We start from the raw sequence: 17,762 nt of genomic DNA, 5'->3' as shown, positions 1-17,762 counted from the left end.
GTTCAAGCTGCCCAAGACAACACATTACAGGCATATAGTTACATGTGTGATAACCCCTCTGTGCAGAAAAAGGGCTGAAGATTTACAGGTACTTCTGTAGATACAACTTTAACTCGACCATGGCCAGTTCCTCAGAGCTGTCTCCCCCAGGGCACCCTCCTTTCACCTCCCCTGGGTATGCAAAGCCTTAACTTGCTGAAGAGCCAGTGCCAACCCCAGGTTATACTGTGCTGGTGTTTCTCAGGTCGTCTGTCAGAGCTCACAGGAACTACACTACAACACGGGTGTTGGTGTGCCAGCCGCTCCACAGCGGAGAGGCTGGAGAAGAGACAAGAAACTTCTCCTGCCCTGCTGCAACGTTCAACCACCAAAGCATGATTTAACAGTCACTTATCAGCCAATGACTGCAGGTTAACCCAAGTGCCATAACCTCCAGGGAGATCAGAAACACTTCCACGTGTCTGTAGGTTAGTGGCAGCAAGCCTTTCCTCCTCATCCCCCCCGAGCCCTGTGGTTCTGGAAATCCAGAAGTAAATCAGGACGCAAAGGACACTGCCCTCCTATCTGTGTCGAGCGTACAGAGTAAACAAACAATCAATAGGAAAGTGAGATCAGCAAAAGTCTTTTCAGTTTTAACAAATTAAGAGTCTAAATAGTACAAATTAGTTTTTTAAATTACTTATTCCAATATAGACCTTTGTCAGTGTTTTATTGCAGTAAAATTCTATTGCCAGGGCCCCTTATTGCAACAACAGTTTTAAAGCCTATTGACCGACGTCTGTTGCAGGGAAAGTTCTGCTTCAAACCGGACGGCAGTCTGCAGTGACGAGGTTACATGAGTGGAACGGGACCCAACCAGCGCAGTTTTGGACAGTGAGCTGTCACGGCAAGGAGGTAACACCTTGCAAACTTCCCACAGCAAGCACAGCGTCTCTGCTTGCTTGTTGCTCAGGCCCTGTAAGTGCTGGATCCAGCTGCACAAAAAACCCCTCTGTCCACTCTTGCAAACCCCGTAGCAGGGTTCGTGTCCCCTCCAGGAAATATGCATCACCCAAGAGTGAAAATTTAGGTCTGAACCACCACCTTCCAGGTGCTTGGTGACTTATGGCAAGAGGCTCAGATGCAAAGATTTTAATTTAGATCCTTTCTTTGTTCCAAGGCATCTCATGACTTCCCAAGGACAGGCAGGCAGTGCACCATACCTTCTTCCCTAGGGAGCAAGACCAGGGCGACCCTTTGTACATCCTGCTGATGGTCATCCCCTCCTCTCCTAGGAGCCGTGCTCCGCCTGCATTACTCATTCAGCCGCAATGGAAGTGATTGGCAGGGTAAAGTACAATTCAAGATGAACAAGGCCGCCAGTCAGGATGTCCATAACCAAATCCTCCCCTTGGAATGCAAAGAACCCGGCTGCTGTGAAAGATCCAACCAGCCCACCCACATCTTGCTCTCTCTGGGGTGAGAAACAGATGAGACTAGGAAATCCTGCAGCACCCATGCACCTTCTCTTCCATTTCCTCCATGGGAGCTTTGAATTTCAAGAGGGGTGGGTCACCACTGGACACTGTGTAATACACTGAAGTCCCATTGGAGCTGTAGGGAGAAGTCCTGGTTCCGATTAGGTGCGACTTGGCCTCACCCCCATTCTCGGCGACTCCTCCCATGCCACTGCTGAAGTGGGTGCTGAGGAAAGGGTGATTGAGGAGCTTGGCTGCAGCCCGCTGCCGCTTAAGTTCAGAGAGCGTTTGGTGGTTATGCTCCTTGTAGGCACCCCAGAACTGCTGTGTGTCGGGGAGCGCCGGGCTGCCGTAGGGCAGCATGTGGCCTGGATTGCTGTCAGGGTCAGCGTGCATGCTCCAGATGTCCCCGTTGGTAAAGGTGTACTGGTAAGCGCTGGCGGATGCCATGAGTCCATTCTGGAGAGGGATTTCAGAGTCACATTGGGTGCTTTTGCTTGCTAACTCTGGAAGGAGGGAAGAGTTCTCCAGCACTGAATTCTGTAACAAGATGACATGAAAGAAGAGCATCTTCACCTGTCCCTCATAGCACAGTTCATCCCTGTGACATCTTCCTAAGCCTGCTCAGACTCAGCCTTTCCATCAGACAGGGGCTGCAGCACAAGCACTGAATTCACCCACTAACAGGACCCAGTAACGCTGCGAGCCCCAACCAGGAGCTAGCTCCCAAGCAGGAATATGAAACATTAACAAAAGAAAAAAAAAAGGCGCTAAGCATATCAATATAACACAACAATAACCAAATTAAAACCAAATATCTGCAAAGCAAGACTGCAAGTCTTCTGTGATTGCAGGTTTGTTAGCTGTAAAGAGAAGAGCACATGCTGTTTTTTCTCCACCTCCTGGTTCACTTAGGGCCTTATCTCAAAACTGTTCATGCAGCTGTAAATCCAAATTGATCTTTCCACGTGAGTGGGATATCCCAGTTTAAGCCAAATGAGAATTTGGTCTTTTGCTTTCATCTGATGGATAAGGCGTACAAATTTTTCAGCCACCTCCCATCCCAGGGCACCCACTGTTTCTGAACCGGCGCTACCAGCCCACCTCAGTGACTCGCAGAATAGAGAAGAGGTTCCTTACAGGGTCCGTATTCTCCTGGTCAGACCGAGTCTCCCCAATTTCTCCAATGAGACCTGAGTTTCTTCCTTCTTCGGCCGCCCCCAGCTGCTGCCAGATGATGGCCTCTTTCTCGCACTCCTTCCTGTAGAGGTTTGTTCGGTCCGAAAGGCTGGCCCTCCTCACCACCTTCCTGTGGGACAGGGAGAGGGGCATCGAAGCTGTGAGCAGGACATGACATTTCCTCTTACCGTGTAGCTCTTCTCAGCTCCTCCTTGCGTTTCACAGCCTCTCCCTCTGGAATGCAATGGGAATTTAGCTTCCTGGCACCCACACAAAGCAAAGGCACTAGTGTGGATACTAAAGGTGGGAGGAATTTTAAGGAGTTTTAAAGCAGCTCTGCAAATCTGCATTAGATCTCGTACAGCTCACCGAATGGATCTCCTCTGCAAGCAGTGAAGTAAACGTGGAGGGAAGCAGCCCATGGGCTGCTCAGGGAGTTTTGTGGTCTGCAGGACTGTTTTGATGCCCAGTAAACATCTTGCAAAGACCCGTGCAAATTATGTCTTAGCACAGTATCTTGGCCATGAGACATTGAGAAGCTCAAGTTAATCCACCTGAAGGCCTGATTCTCTAACACCAGCATGAGAGTTGCTGCCTTTCAGCGTTCAGAAAGGACAGAGGGGTTGTTCTCCGCACGCCGCCTGCAGGGTGCTCTGCAGCCGCAGCTGGGCGGCCGAGCCAAGCATCGGGTGACCTGGGGGGAACAATGCACTTACCCCCGGCTGCCAGTGCTGGACGTCCTTCGACTTAGGGAGGATTTATGCCTCATCTGAGACTTCATGATCACGTCATGTTTGTGTTTCAGCTCCAGAAGTAATACTTTGAATTCCTCCTCTTCGCACAGATCTACAACACGCACAAACCAAGCCATTAATCAGACAGGTCAAACGTGGTACCATGAACACCGTGTTACTAACTGTGCCCTCCTAGAATATGTAACTACAAATGCTAGGAGGAAGACAAGGGGAATTCAAGCAGAATATGCTTAGGCACATAATTCTCTAAACAAATTAGGGGAGGCAGAATGGTCTGGTCACCTAAACAGGAGCAGAAAACAAGAGCTGCTGATTGTGACGGGGCTCAGCTTTGCTGTGATCTAGAACTTTGAACCTTCACAATGAGGAAGCACAGGTTTTTCAATTAAGGTTCAGAAAACATTTCACGAAAAGAAACCGTGGCACAAGGTTATAATACCCATGGTCAGATCGCACTACTTTTACTTCCAGTCTGTTCCAGGTCTTGTGTGTGCTTTCTCTATCCTCTCCAACCCCTCACAGCCCACCACGCCTCACTGTGTCAAAGCCAAGTTAGGCAGCCAAGCCTTAGGGCTGCACTCAGCAGCTGCTCAGGCCCCAGACTGCAATGGGAGAGTGGGGAGACTCCCCAGCACAGATACAGCGGGATAACATGAGTGGAAACACCCAGGAGAAAGACTTGGTGCTTGAGAAATTCCTTCTCCCTTGTTTTTCCTAGCAGGAAGAAGTGTTTTCAGAAGTAACAAAAGAGGTGCTTTAAAACTTCAGTCCCAGTTAAAGTAACTGCAACTTTGATTCTAAGGACACCTGAAAAACGGTGTTAATGCTCCTGAAGGCACCGTGTGAAGGCTCTAGTAGCATAAGGGGAAAGGTTTTTCTTTGCCACTTTTTTTTTTTTAAGCTTAGTCAACTTACCTATTGGCATCTCGTCCAAAGATGTCCTGGCACTCAAACTAGCCCCGTGAGACACAAGCAACTCAGCCATCTGCATCTAAAGAAAGGGAAAGCAAGCCAAGCTGACAGAGTGATCATAGGCAATGACTTTCCTCCTCAGAGCTTAAAAGCTGGAATAAATTAAGGAGCAATGGCATGCATGCTCAACTCCTCAAATTATTCTGGTACGTGTGGGATGTCAAGCACCATTTCTACCATTCAACTGCACAGACATACTCTCCCTGAACTTTCTCAGTGTCTTTGGAGCCCCAAGGACCTCTACAGTGCAGCCCCCTATAGATTTCTTCCATTTGGAGGGTAAACCGCAATTTGCCTAGGCAGAAAAAAAATGTCACCCTCACACATGACATTTACAACAAAATCATTACCTGTCCCCAGAAAGCAGCAGCGTGAAGAGGTTCCCAGCCATCCCAGTCCTTAACATCCAGGCTTGCTCCCTGGTCAAGAAGGACTTCAGCTGCATGCAGATAACCATTGGCTGCAGCTATATGCAGCTATAAGAAAAGGAACAGAGCATGAACTACCTGCAAGGGCCACAGATGGTTTTATACACCAAGTTTCAGCGGAATTTCTTGGCTAACATCTGAGTCTAGATCTGGCCAGGCAGCACGTTTCACATTTGGCAGATACCATCAGGTAAAAAGCAGGTTGTGCATGTTACTAAAACTCATTATTACCTGCAAGTAATTCTGCTGAGAGAGGAAACTGCTTAACAGTTCTTAAAATAACATATAGGTTAGAAAAACAATGTTTTTACATTTTAAATCAAAGGCTCTTAAGTGCCCTCTCAAGGGAAACAGCACCATCAAAACACAAGTCTGCAGAGGAGAACATCACCCACTGTAACCTCTGCATTCCTCATGCCAGAAGAATGTCTCCTCTCCCCACTTAAGTGCTGTGGATGTGATTTTTTTGGATCAGATTTTCAGCCTGCTTTAGTCAGGACTCCCTTTATGCAATTGCACTTCCGCTCATGCTATAATTATTTTCACCATTTGAAATTCAAAACCATTTTATTCCTTGGCTGCTTTTAGTTAAGGGAATATGATTTTTCATCCATTGGCTTCCAGCTACAACCACCACTTTGGAGACATCAATAATGGTCGTCTTTAGTCCCCCACAACACCTCATGTCTTGGATGATTTTCATAACTGCAGTCTGCTGTTGCATCTCTGAGCAAAACACTGACCTAGGCTCTGCTCTGAAGCCACGACCTCCACTCAGAGCTCTCCTATTTCAACTGCGCTGAAGAGGAGAACGAGAGCTGCTTTTCAAAAATTTCCACATGGATTCCACCACACAAAATTAAATCCTTATCTGGAAATCAATTCAGATGCTTTCTGGCAATTCAATTAATATCCACATACATTTCACGGTGCGGAGTGATACCCTCTTGAGGCCGTATAAATTAAGAAGGAATCACTTGGGGGTGATATAAAAAGGGAAGCCAAGAGGTCTGCTTAAATTAATGTAAATAATCCTTGGTAAAGGGGGAAAAAGTGGTAAAAAAATAAGCTGCAATAAAAGCTTCAGTCATCCCAGTTTCTCTGGAGGAATCCTGCCCTCCTCTTATGCTTCTAGCATATGCTATAGGTGACAATTTAGACTATGAAACCTGAATGCACTGCCACGGTCTGGCCATCAAACAAGTGACACCAAGTGGCCAGTGTATCAGGTACATCTGGACCCAAGCATCCCATGACCAAGGTTGTATGACAATCCCAGCGCGTATGACAGCACAACTGAACTGCCCCTACGCTGCGACTGCTGTAAGCCAGGATTTAAGAAACACGTTTGCAGGTGAGAAAGAAGGAACAGGACTAGGACTGTGCAGCCTTCTCAGTTCCCACCCAGTCAAATCTGATGCCAGCTTGTGCTGTGCTCTACATCGTGCTGGTTTTCTCGGCCAGGGGCAGGTGCCATCCTACGTGAACAAATGCAGCACTCCACTGACTCTGTATGAGCCGGGTGCTATGCAAAGCAGTAAGAAGAGGAGGCAGAAAGGAAATCTCCAGAGTGCCCAGCACCAGACCCTGCTCCCATGAAAACCAGAGGACTCTCACGTCTCCTCCATGGCAGTCAGATCAGGCTATGAGACTGGTGAGAGGCAAGAGGTTACTGGGAGGCTGTTCAGTCCTGTCTCCCTGCAGGTCAGCAGAAGTGCTCTGTTCTGCAGCTCCTCTCTAGGGGATTTCTTGCATCTTTCATTGGAAGCTGCTGGTACCAGCTGCTATCAGACAGGACCCGGGAGCTCAGCAGCCTTGCTGCAGGGCCTGAGCTGCTGGACAACTGACAGAGCTCACAGGAACAAGGAATTCGCTTCAAAAAGCACAGGGCTGGACACTGCTGTACTCGTGAACAGAGCCTGTTCCTACAAGACAATAATCTAAAACAGGGGAACAGATCAAAATGGCTTTTTTACGCCTCTCCGGCATGTAGTACCCGTGAACAGAGCCTGGTCCTACCCGACAATAATCTAAAACAGGGGAAAAGATCAAAATGGCTTCTTCACGCCTCTCAGTGACTTGTACGGGTTGATTTTGTCTAACTCCTGCCGCAGGGCAGGTTTCGTAACCCGGGGGCTGAAGGAAGGCAAAAGTGAAGCCGCAGCAGTTTCACTCACCAGCGTAGCACCTTGGGCATCAGTCCTGTTCAGGTCTTGTCCTGTCGCAAGTATGTCATGAATGTCACAGATCATGACCTGCTCTGGAGCAGCCCGCATCTCATTGATCCTTTCCTGTGTAATCCCTGTTAAAATTCCAGTTAGAGAGAGAAGAGTCAGGAAGGGTCTTTGTCTCCACTGGTTGAGTAAAATTAGACTTAATAATTGCTGGTTGAGATGATCTCACACCCTTTTCAGACACTATGTAGCTGAGGGGACTAAGAGCTGTCCTTCACCCTCATCGTTACTTAGGAATCGGGGAAACTAGACAGTCAGATTCCAAGAAATTATGCCAGGCAGCAGCTCTGCTTTTCTCCCGCGGCAAATCAACAGCTGAGAAACAAGGTAATTTTTAGCACTACATTGACCCATTTTTGTATTTTCCGTGAACTCTGTCTCCTCACCTTGATAGGCCATGCAAGTCTCAATGACATCCAGGGTTGGCTCATCTTCACAGAGGTCATACGGCATGTTGCCATCTGCATTCACTGCCAACAAGTCTGCTCCACTGCGAGGAGAAAGCGGTGTTACGCAGGAAAGGACCTCAGACAGTGCCAAACACTGGGATGGTCACTGAGCAAAAACTAACCGGGGTTAAACGGTTGCCTAAATGTCTCTAAGATCTGTGTAAGGTAAGAAAGACTCGAAGCTAAGCCACGGAGCTATGAACGGAGAAGATAAATTCCAGAAGTGGATGAAAGGCATCATGCTCGGACTCCATCATGGGCTGTGGGGCACATGAACCACTGAGCCCTTCCTGTCCTCTCCTGACCCTGGCACTGGACAGACTGGCAGCTTCTCAGTCATACAAGCAATTTATTTGCTGAATTTCTGGATAACAATGCCAAGCAGCAGCCAGGTGCTTGTTATCTGGGATCTGTCAATCCTTCAATGGAAAGTTGACGAGGACCAGAGAAGTTGGGGCAAACAGGGGCTGAACAGTGGGGGGAGGCTTCCATTTAGCCAAGGACACGTTGGCAAATAATAGTAATTTTAAATTTTTCTGTCAACTGGTGAATTTTTCTTTCTGATTGTCCAAAAGCACTTCTCTAAGTGCTTTAGTGACCTCTGGGAGATCACCCTTTGGAAGGAAAACTGCCAGCTAAACTGATCACTGTCCCCATGTTCCTACACAGCAGAAAATTTCCAGCACCTTCTGAACTGTGCCGTTGTAGCTGGCTATTAAATATGTCAGCTCAACTCTGATCTACAGTGACAGTTACCAGCCAAGGAAGGACAGCAGACAGTATCCATCTGCATTTAGATTCCTGTTTCTTCCTTCCATTTTCCCCCCTCTGCCTGAGCAGAGCAAACCACATTGAAACTCACGTTTGCAAAGTATCAGCATTGGTTTAATGAGCAAATAAAAAAGCAAGGACTGGACATCTTTTGTGGGTTACTTCCTCTGATGGTCTCCAAGGGTTCCAGGTCCCATCACCAGTAACATTGCCTCCAACAGCACTGTTTAACACTTTATATGTGACACTTCCAGTAAAGTACAACTTTAAATTGCAGCAAACAAATCACCCCATTCCTCCAAAGTCCATGGGAAGACTGTTCCTGGGCATAGGATCATGACATTAGGCTAGTAGAGTCCAAATTTGCTAGCAGCTCCTCAATACAGGCCAGTCTGTGATAACCAGGGCCGTGAGCTCCAGGGCATAAGCTCTCCTTGCCACCCATCCCCATGACACTTCCTTACCTTCAGTTAAGACTCAGGAATGCACTATATTGTTCCGTGTTTGTTTGCTCCATTTCTATGCCCCCTCATCTAAAAATTTCCTAACTCAAACATCCTGGACCCTAACATCCTCCAAGGGATAATGGTTTACAGCCTCTGCTCCACTTCTTCCATTACACGGCCAAAGAACAAGGGCCAAACTTCCAACGCCAGTCTCCCAGGTGACAGTCACAGGAAGAAGTGCTCCTCTCCCTGTGGAGAGGCGGCAGGCACTGCTGGGCCAGGCAGCACGTTAACGCTGCCAAAGCACACTCTGCTCTCTACACCATCGCCTACACCTCCAGGAAGTGGAGGACAGGGCTCCAAACAGAGTCAGAACTATCTGCTCCAAACAGGACTCATAGCAGGTGCCCATCAAATGCTTCACATTTACAGCAGAAAACACATCTGGCTTCCTCCTCCTTGCTGGCAACTCTAGAAAAGACTTGAGCTTTAGGCCTTAATAAAGTCAAGTGGAAGGTCCGGTGCAACACCACGGGGAACAAAGGCATTATAAGGAGCTTAACCGGTTACTAATTAAGAGCCAGTAACAGATCACAGAGTTCACCCAAGTATTTGCTGTCCTCCTGCATCTTTACTGTGGCTAGAAGACCTGAAATTCTGTTCAAGAGCTCACGGGTGGATCCTGCTGGCTGCTCCTATTTCTACCCACCCAGCAAACATGGTTCAACAAACACAAACACTGGCACGTCCGTGTGACGGAGGCACCCGCAAGACAGACAGCAGCAGCTATCCGAAAACTGTGGATTTAGTACAATCAATACAGGCAAAAAGTGGCAGAATTTGGCCCAGCCCCCAGAAGCTTCATGGAAGTGAACCAAGTCACCTAGGGTTTTACTGTGTCTCCTCAGCCTTTCGGCTCTTACTCCTCCACCCTTTGTCCCTCAAGCAGGAAGGAGTCCCATGAACAGCCTGAAAGCAGGGATAATCACCACCGCTGCAGTTTCACACGGTACTAAGCAGTCTCGGTTTCCATCCACAGAAGCTGTGGGTAGAACCAGATATACAGAAAGGGATGGACACAAAAAGCCACCTACTGCTGGATGAGGATCTTCACCAGGTTGATATGACCACACGTAGCTGCTGCATGCAATGGAGTCCACAGCTCGTTGTCCTTTGCGTTGACATTGGCCCCGTGGTTGAGGAGAAGCTTGACTATCTCTTCATAGTTGTCTATGCAGCACTGGTGAGGAAGAGATGCAGGCAGATTGGGTTTATTTTTAAACTTGAGGAAGATGAGACCTCGAACCTGCTCAGCTGTACCAGGGTGCCTGGACATGGAGACCTACTTTATCCTATAAGTGTTCAGCAACAAGCATCTCCAAATAAAGCACAGGCAGGGCAGAAAGGCACCATGCACCCACCTACACTAGTCAGACTGAGGGTCACTAGTGTTTTACAGGGTCTTCTGGTTTGGGGCAGAACCAGCAGGGAATAATAGCAAATTTGCACGCAGCTTCCATCCCACTGGGTCTTCCATATTCAAGAGCAAACAGAGCAGAAATCCAACATAACCAGTGTAACCACATACCAAGGGATGAGCTGACATTCCCTTTTCTTAGGGAAAATCCCACACACTGGCATGTGATGAGTAAAAGTCTTCTCAGCAGCTCACGCTACCTACCACAGTTATCTGAAACGATGCAAGCTAGGTTCCCAGAATTATGAGGTACTTCAGAGGGCACCTTTCACTTCCTGAAAAAAATCAGCGTCCTCGATGTATTTACACCACAGTCCCAGCAGCAGCCTGCAAGAAGAGCCCCAACCACTTTCCTTTGGGGAAGGGGGAGTTTGCTCTGTGAGCCACCTCATGCTCAATTCTGGACACAAATGTGTGTACAACAGAGACACTAAGATAAGATTCACCCCTGTGCAAGAAGCCTGTCTGTGGTATATGCATTACTGCAGACCCCACACGAGTCTCACAGCTCAGCACTGCAGCACGGGCTTGTAACGGGGCTGAACTGCTGCCCACAACAAGCACTTCAACAGCTGACTGACAAGGAGCCTTTACGTATCGCTACTGCTGTTTGTATCGGTATATGGAAGTGCGGTGAAAAATCACGCCTGTCACACAGCCAGGTTGTCACAGAAGCGTAACTGCCTCCTCCACTGGAAGCCACTGTTAATGGGCAGCAGTGTTCACTGAGGAGCTTCGCTCTGCTCAGGGATCCCAGTCATTCTACTGAGTACAAACTTCCCACCTCAACTCCCACATCCACCTTTACAATAACTGATCCGTGAGTGGGCAAGGAGGGATTCTCCACGGCTTCAGCACCTAGTGGGGAAAGCAGTGAGGCTGCCAGCGTTTCTCTGTGAGTAGAATAACATCTCTTTGGAGAGGTGGGGGGGGGCAGGACCTTTTATTCTTCTAGAAGCCAGTTTGCATTTTTAAGCAAACATCCATCCAGCTATGAAGAGAGCAAGTGACTTACAGAAGAATCCAAAATCCCAAGTCAATGGGAGCATTTACAGGGAAGAAAACCTAGAGGCCCTGTTCCGCCCTCGGAGCGAGTGCGACAACCGCACCACTGTTTTCTGCAGCAGCGGAGGCGGCAGCTGCCAGGCACAGTGAGTCCCATGGGCCTTCTGCAGGCTGACTCTGCTGGTGCTTTCACTCTGAAAATCAGGAGTCATGAGGAGGGGTAGGGATGGGGGCCTTAGGGAGAATAGAAAAACCCTTACAGGATCAGCACAGAGGCTCTGAGGAAGACCACAGACATAGACACCACTATAGCAAGTCTGTGTTTCACTGACCATCAGCTGCTGCCACCTCATACAGGCTTTCAGAAGGCCCTGAGCCTATGGAGAGCAGTAGCAGGTCTCCAAGAATCCTGTGCATCACGTACTTAAACCAGTTTCAAAACTCATGGGTTTTGAAAAGTCTCTAAATCTGACTTAATCTGCTTTAAGAGTTTTCAGCCCAGCCCTGCGAAGATTAAAGGATGGGAGAAACGTTCACATCTGAAACCCAGCCCCGATTCCTGAGCTCTTACCACCACTGAACAAAGTCTGGAATACAGCAAGAGACGGGTTTGGTCTCAGTTTACTCCCCTAGAAACAGGATTGCCACCAAAACACAGTGAAGTTTCACTCCTTTAACTGAGAAAAAAAACAAAATACAAGAGCCCTCTCGGTCACCCTGACGGGTCTGTTCAGAGGGCAGCGGGTGGCTGGGGAGCAGCCGGGAGCTGTGACCCCCTCCCACGCCTCACCTGATGCAGTGCAGTTAATCCATCTTCATTGCACAGGTCTGGGCTGATGTTGCTCTTCAGCAAGTAACACACTGTAAGGGAAGGAGAGGGGAGGAAAGGAGAGTCAGAACAGTGATCCTAACATCTCTTGCTCTCAGCTAGCCCTGGCCAGTTCAAGACAAAGGCAACCCTCACCATCACGGTGTTCCAGGGCGGGCAGAGCTGCAGGAGACCTGGCAACCAAAAGCCCAACACTGGCATGAACCCACAGCCACCACAAGAGCAAACCCTTTTTGGTTTTATCCAGCAGAGAGCACCAGCACACAATTCTCCCCAGCTTCCTTCCAAAGGAGACTGCTGTTAGAGCTGTCATTTTCCCGTGGTTGTGCTGCAACAGCCTACGCTTTTTCCTTGTGCTTTGGCACACGCGAGTGCAGCCTCTGCACCCTGCAGCTCAAAGTGAGTTTTGGGTCCCCAGTTACCACCGTAGGAGAGATCTTGCCGTGGGAGGGATGTGAAGTTATCAAGAAGTTATCACTTTGGGATTAGAAGTCAAATACATTCACATCTAAAATACACCAAGGTTGCTTTGGACACTTCCCATGAGCTGTTGGGTATTTGAAGAAAGCCTCCCAGAGGCTTTCTATTTTAATTGCTGCTTTGGGGGCAAAGGGTAAGATTTACACAATTAAAATGCAGATTTTTAAAAATACTTGAAAAGTCATTAGCCTCTGGGTGAAAAATGAAGTTTGCTCTGAGGTACAGATCTCCATCGTAAGAAGGCTGGCAAAGGACATAAATTAACAGTAACAGCAGGATCTCTTCAAATTCAACACTGCTGACAGTTCTTGATGATCTATAGCCATCTTCTGTTGTTTGCTTGCTCATTCTCTGCTTTTTCTCCAGGAATTTCACTGTCTAATGCTTTTCCCACCTCAAATGTCACCAACAGCACAGGCACAAGGCAGAGGTTCATGATCTTCTCTCTAGGGCCAGGGTAGTGACAGATATTCAAGTCCCACCTTATCTGATGGCAAGGATGCAACCGTTAAGTGAACCTAGAGCTGCTAAAAAGGAGCACTATGGAAGCCACAAGGGCGAGAACCACCTCCAGAGCTGGCAACCATCTCAACACCAATGCAAAGCTGGTCGTTCCCAAAGCACCCCACAGCTTCTGCTGCTTTCAACTGATCGCTGCCACGCTGTTCCCCAGCACACCCAGAGGGAAACCCACCCACAGAGCTGTCCCTGGGGACAGAGCACTTCTGGCATCCACAGCAGAGCACAGAAAAGATGTCCACAACAACATCAATGTTGATTTATGAAGTTTTGTTTAAAAGAGCTGGAAAATGCACTTGCACGAAAGGCAAATCAAAACCAAAGTGAAATTTTGTTTGGAAGCCACCGGTCTGACCTTATCAAAAAGGAAGGTAAAACCAGACAGAAGCGAAACAGAACACTTCATATCACAGGACTGTTTTACCCAAATCGAAACGAATGCTGCTATTTATGTTTGCTGGAAATAATTTCGAGACATTGAAATCTGCTCGATGAAACTGATACAAAAAGCAGAATACAACAAAGAACAAAACTCATCCCCCTCACCCCCCCTGCGGCGAGTCCAAGTTTTTTCCAGCTCTGAGGCTAATGCAGGAAGCCCACACCCACGCTCAGCTCACACCCCCCCGACAAGCGCAGGTTTGACAGGAGTAAGAGCGCTGAACTCCAGCCTGTATATCTAATTTAATGACCGTGCTTCTACTGTTTCTGGCCAGCCTCAAGCTCCTGCTCTCCTAATCCGAGCTGAGTGATAGACCAGTCATTCACCAGTGGATCTGCTTGTCTCTTATTCACTTTTGGATGCTCTGCCATCATGGTTTTAATTCTATTTTAGTCATTTAAAAGCCATTGTGTACTAATGACATGTAGCTCCATAATTGTGTTTTCTCTAATTATGGAGATTTGGACAAGAAGATGCTGGCAGATTAACCATGCTATCCCTCTATGGAAAGAAGCAGTAGCATAAATCTCAGCTTGTTACGGAGTATGGGGTTTTGTGTTGAAGGTTCTGTGATCATGGCTTGACAGAGATCAAAAAAGTCCTTGAAGGGTTAAGATTCAGAGAAGGATTTATCTTATCCTAAGGCAGCTTTGAATTCTCCACTAACCCCTGCAGCAGCCCTCATGTTTGCAGGCACCTCCCCTTGGTTTCCATCTGCCCTCGGGACCTCAGCTCCCAGCATCTTCCAACACACCAAAGACTGACAACCCCAAGATGCCAGAAAAGAGCAGAGAAAAGTCAGGTAATGAAGCTAGGTAAGGCAGTGGTCCCAATAGGTCCCAGCAAACAGGGCCTGAAGAAGAGACCAAACTCCTTTTCAACAACCAAAACTGAAGTTTGCTCCTTGGGGTGCAGCAGCAGGGCACAGGGGTGGGCAGCAACAAGTCCTGGCTCTTTCCTCTGAAGTCAGAGGGATGCGGCCTTCAGCGTTCCTGAAGCTCCAGACAACAAATCCCAACACTAGGGAGAAGTCTCCAGGAACTGCGATTTCCTATTACATAAGCCCCCTTTTACAAGGGAGGGGATTTACCCAGCGTCCCATCAAACTCGCAGCAGAACAGTCCCAATTCCTCCCCACCACCCCCAGCAGCAGGGCAGGGGCTGGCAAAGAGCAGCTCCATCACCCCCTGCTCCCTGCAGACAGACCTGCAGCGGGACATGCAGGGAGGACACGGACATCTCTCCATGCCCACTCCCCAGGAACAGCCCCTCCCACATGGCCGAGAAGAACAAGTCCTTTCTGATAAACTCAGGCAGAATGTGCACGTGTGGATTTTCTGGTGCCTTAAGAATAGGAAGGGGGTTACACCTGCAGTGCTGGAAGATGGACCCTCAGCTCCAGGGCTGTGGCATTGCCGCTGACCTGCTCCCTGCTTAACACACAGCCTAAGGGACCTGCGTGAGCAAAGCACTTCTCCTCAAGCCTGTTGGTACCACCCGCCTCGCTGCAAAGCCCTACACCGCCTCCTCCCACCCTCCAAGCACAAATGATGCCATACAGGTAGGAATTGTATGCTGCAGGGACGTGGATTAATTACTCCACACCAGCTAACCACCTTCTGTCGGCTCAAGCCTCAGCACACCACTCGTGAAAGGAAGATCCCCCCCCCACACACACACAAGGCACAGCATGGAAACGGGTCCTCTGCGAGCTCAGGTCACACGGAGCCCAACAGAATGGGCTTTTAACAGGACACATCGGTGGGTTCTGCAGGCAGCAGCCTTCACTTCACCACTTATGATTAATGTCTTTAGTGCCTGAAACGCTGAGCTCTTTAAAATCTGCATGTAGGCAGGGGGCAGGGGAGAAGGGGATGCGTGGATATACTTTATTACGTGTCAAGCAGAAGTTGTGGGCAGCACTTTCAACGCACAGCACATGAAGGCATGAAAATGATTTCAGTAAGAGCCGGGTGAACAAATCGTTGTGAATAATTCATTGCAAATTATATTAACAGAACAATCACTCAAACGTATTTTCCATTATTCTGCTGCTCTGCCTATAATTGAGCCTCTCACCCGGTGTACATTAATCATCACTTGATATTTTATCATTCACATCTGTGCTGCCTTAAACAGAAAAAGCTCCCACAACAGCTGTGAAGATACAGCCCAGGTTTTAAGTCACCCTCCATCACACGTCCAGGGGCAGCCTCAGACAGATTCTCCTCCACAGACATAATAACCCCATTTCTGAGGAGCTCCCGTTCCTCCCAAGCATGTCCAAGCCTCGCTTATTCTCCCCAAAACCATAAATCAGGGGGATGAAAAAAAAAAAACCAAACCAACACTGCAAGCCCAAATGAAAATTGAGTGCAGGGTAACCAGCTCTCTCACCTGAAGAGATATCGCAGAACTGCTGCTTTTCATCAGTTACTTCCCACTGAGTTTACACCAGGAACAGCTTTTCCAGCAAAGTTCTTAAACCACATGAAGACTTTTCCATGGAGGAAAAAAGCCTCTGTCAGAGCAGCTCCCCCTAAGCCATAAGCTACACCATGAAATTCTGGATACTATTACACCCCCATCTATATCCAGCGTTTGCATACCTTGAGTATTAATAACTTCCAAGAGAAAAAGCCAACTGAACCTGATGTGGATACCAGGGAGGGGGGAAATACATAGCAGCAAACTGTGCACACTGGGAAGCAGGCTCGCCTGTGTGCTCCAAGCTCACATACACACGCAGACCATTACTTTTTTAAAATCCAGGTTTATCTTGATCCTTTGCACTCTGATTTCTTTTTGAAAATATTTAGACTCCTCTAGTTCATTTTCTGGTTCTCAGGCCACCTTTAAAAGCTACTACTGCACCGAGGTCTCTACGGCAGTAGAATAATTCCTGTCTGTTTATACCTGACTTCACTGAATAAAATCATGTTTCACTGGGACTGAGACACACACTTTTACACACTGCTACGAGTCACTTCCACCCAAATACAGCTTTACTCAAAAACCCAGCGCAGCAGAAGCAGCTCTTCCCAGCATCACTCGCAGTGAGATACTGGTGGTGCCTGTGCCCCACAGGCATGTAGGAAGACCAATCCCCACCCTGCCAGGCATGGTCCTATGGATGGGCTCAGCTGCCTGTTTACTGCTATGGTTTTGCAGGGACATTTATTACACAGGAGAAACACTGCCAGGAAAACAGCACTGAAGCTATGCTCTGCCAGCAAAGCATCCAGCTTCCTAACGCAGCATACTGTGATACTCATATTTAAGAGCTTATCTAAACCCTGAGCAGTGCCACGACGAACTTACTCAGCTCTAACATACAGCTGATAGCCCATCCTGGTCCAGTGAGAAACTCTGCAGCTCCCCTTAAAGCTTTTGGAAAGACAAAAAAAAAAAAAAACCCACAGAAGACACAACCCCACACTCAGAAAGCTGCACGCATTTAGTACACCTAAAAATAAACGTGGCCCGGTTCGCCTGCTGAGCTAGCAACGGAGACATCCCTTCATGACTGATCACCCTGCCTTCTGGGGAAGGTTCAAAGCCTGTTGAGACACCTCCCACCTAGTTTATAACTGGGTACACACATTCCTTCTGATATACCCACAGAGTCTGGAAAGTTTGGAGAGGGGCCAGCAGAGCCCCATCTGCTTCGTGCCATATTCACACGGGCAGGGACATTTCAGGCAGCTACGCAGCCCAGGTGCTGCTTTTCTCCATGAAAATCTATCTCTGGTTTTGATGCTTCTTGCTTAAGAGGGCATTCCTTCCTCAGCCCCAAGGCTCCTCCTGCAGAGCCTGGGGCCCGCTTCGCACACAAGTTCTGTTCTGACAGTTGTGAGAGTTGCTCACTGCATCCCGCATTGTGCTTGTTCTGTATCCACAGGACTTCTGGTAATCCACTTAGTGCCAGTGATGCTAAAGCATCTTTCTTTAACAGCTGCCATCCACCTGGGATTACTCTGATAAGTAACAGCGCGCAAGTTACCCATCTGCAACCAGCACTGCTCAACGGACGCAGCAGAAACAAAGCCAAATTCATTTCGATAGGGACAATAAAAATTAAAGCGTTTCTAAGGATGTAGCATCATGTTCAAAGGCATCCTCGTCCTCTCCTCCTGCTCAGACTAACAGTGGAATTGGTCCACACAGCAGACACCAAACACATAAATGAAAGCTAAAATCAGAGACTATTTTCTTGGTTTCCCATTCCTCACCTGTCACTGGAAGAACAAATAAATCATTTTGGTACGGTACTTAAAAGGGCGATGGGCTTTAAGAGGGTTGGGTGGTTTATACAACCT

General features: G+C 48.1%; 1 protein-coding gene across 2 annotated transcripts in view; it reads right to left on the bottom strand.

Annotated features, from left to right (window-relative positions):
* Positions 1-692: 692 nt before the first annotated feature.
* The window catches only part of PPP1R16B (protein phosphatase 1, regulatory subunit 16B), a 40,976-nt gene continuing 23,906 nt past the window's right edge, over positions 693-17,762 (bottom strand). The window contains exons 2-10 of one of the 2 annotated variants that reach the window (XM_010140103.1): positions 11,964-12,034; positions 9,786-9,931; positions 7,412-7,515; positions 6,969-7,093; positions 4,714-4,839; positions 4,307-4,382; positions 3,353-3,482; positions 2,598-2,766; positions 693-1,997 (exon numbers count right to left, since the gene is read on the bottom strand). In XM_010140103.1, coding sequence (XP_010138405.1) covers positions 1,476-1,997; positions 2,598-2,766; positions 3,353-3,482; positions 4,307-4,382; positions 4,714-4,839; positions 6,969-7,093; positions 7,412-7,515; positions 9,786-9,931; positions 11,964-12,034 — 1,469 coding nt within the window. In that variant the 3' untranslated portion in view covers positions 693-1,475. The remainder of the gene's footprint in view (positions 1,998-2,597; positions 2,767-3,352; positions 3,483-4,306; positions 4,383-4,713; positions 4,840-6,968; positions 7,094-7,411; positions 7,516-9,785; positions 9,932-11,963; positions 12,035-17,762) is intronic. The other variant, XM_010140104.1, reaches the window with a different exon arrangement.

The sequence above is a fragment of the Buceros rhinoceros genome, unplaced genomic scaffold (assembly GCF_000710305.1).
Source record: "Buceros rhinoceros silvestris isolate BGI_N320 unplaced genomic scaffold, ASM71030v1 scaffold5657, whole genome shotgun sequence".
Taxonomy (NCBI): Eukaryota; Metazoa; Chordata; class Aves; order Bucerotiformes; family Bucerotidae; genus Buceros; species Buceros rhinoceros.
Note: the sequence above shows the minus strand (reverse complement) of the source record. Positions and strands in the feature narration are given on the sequence as shown.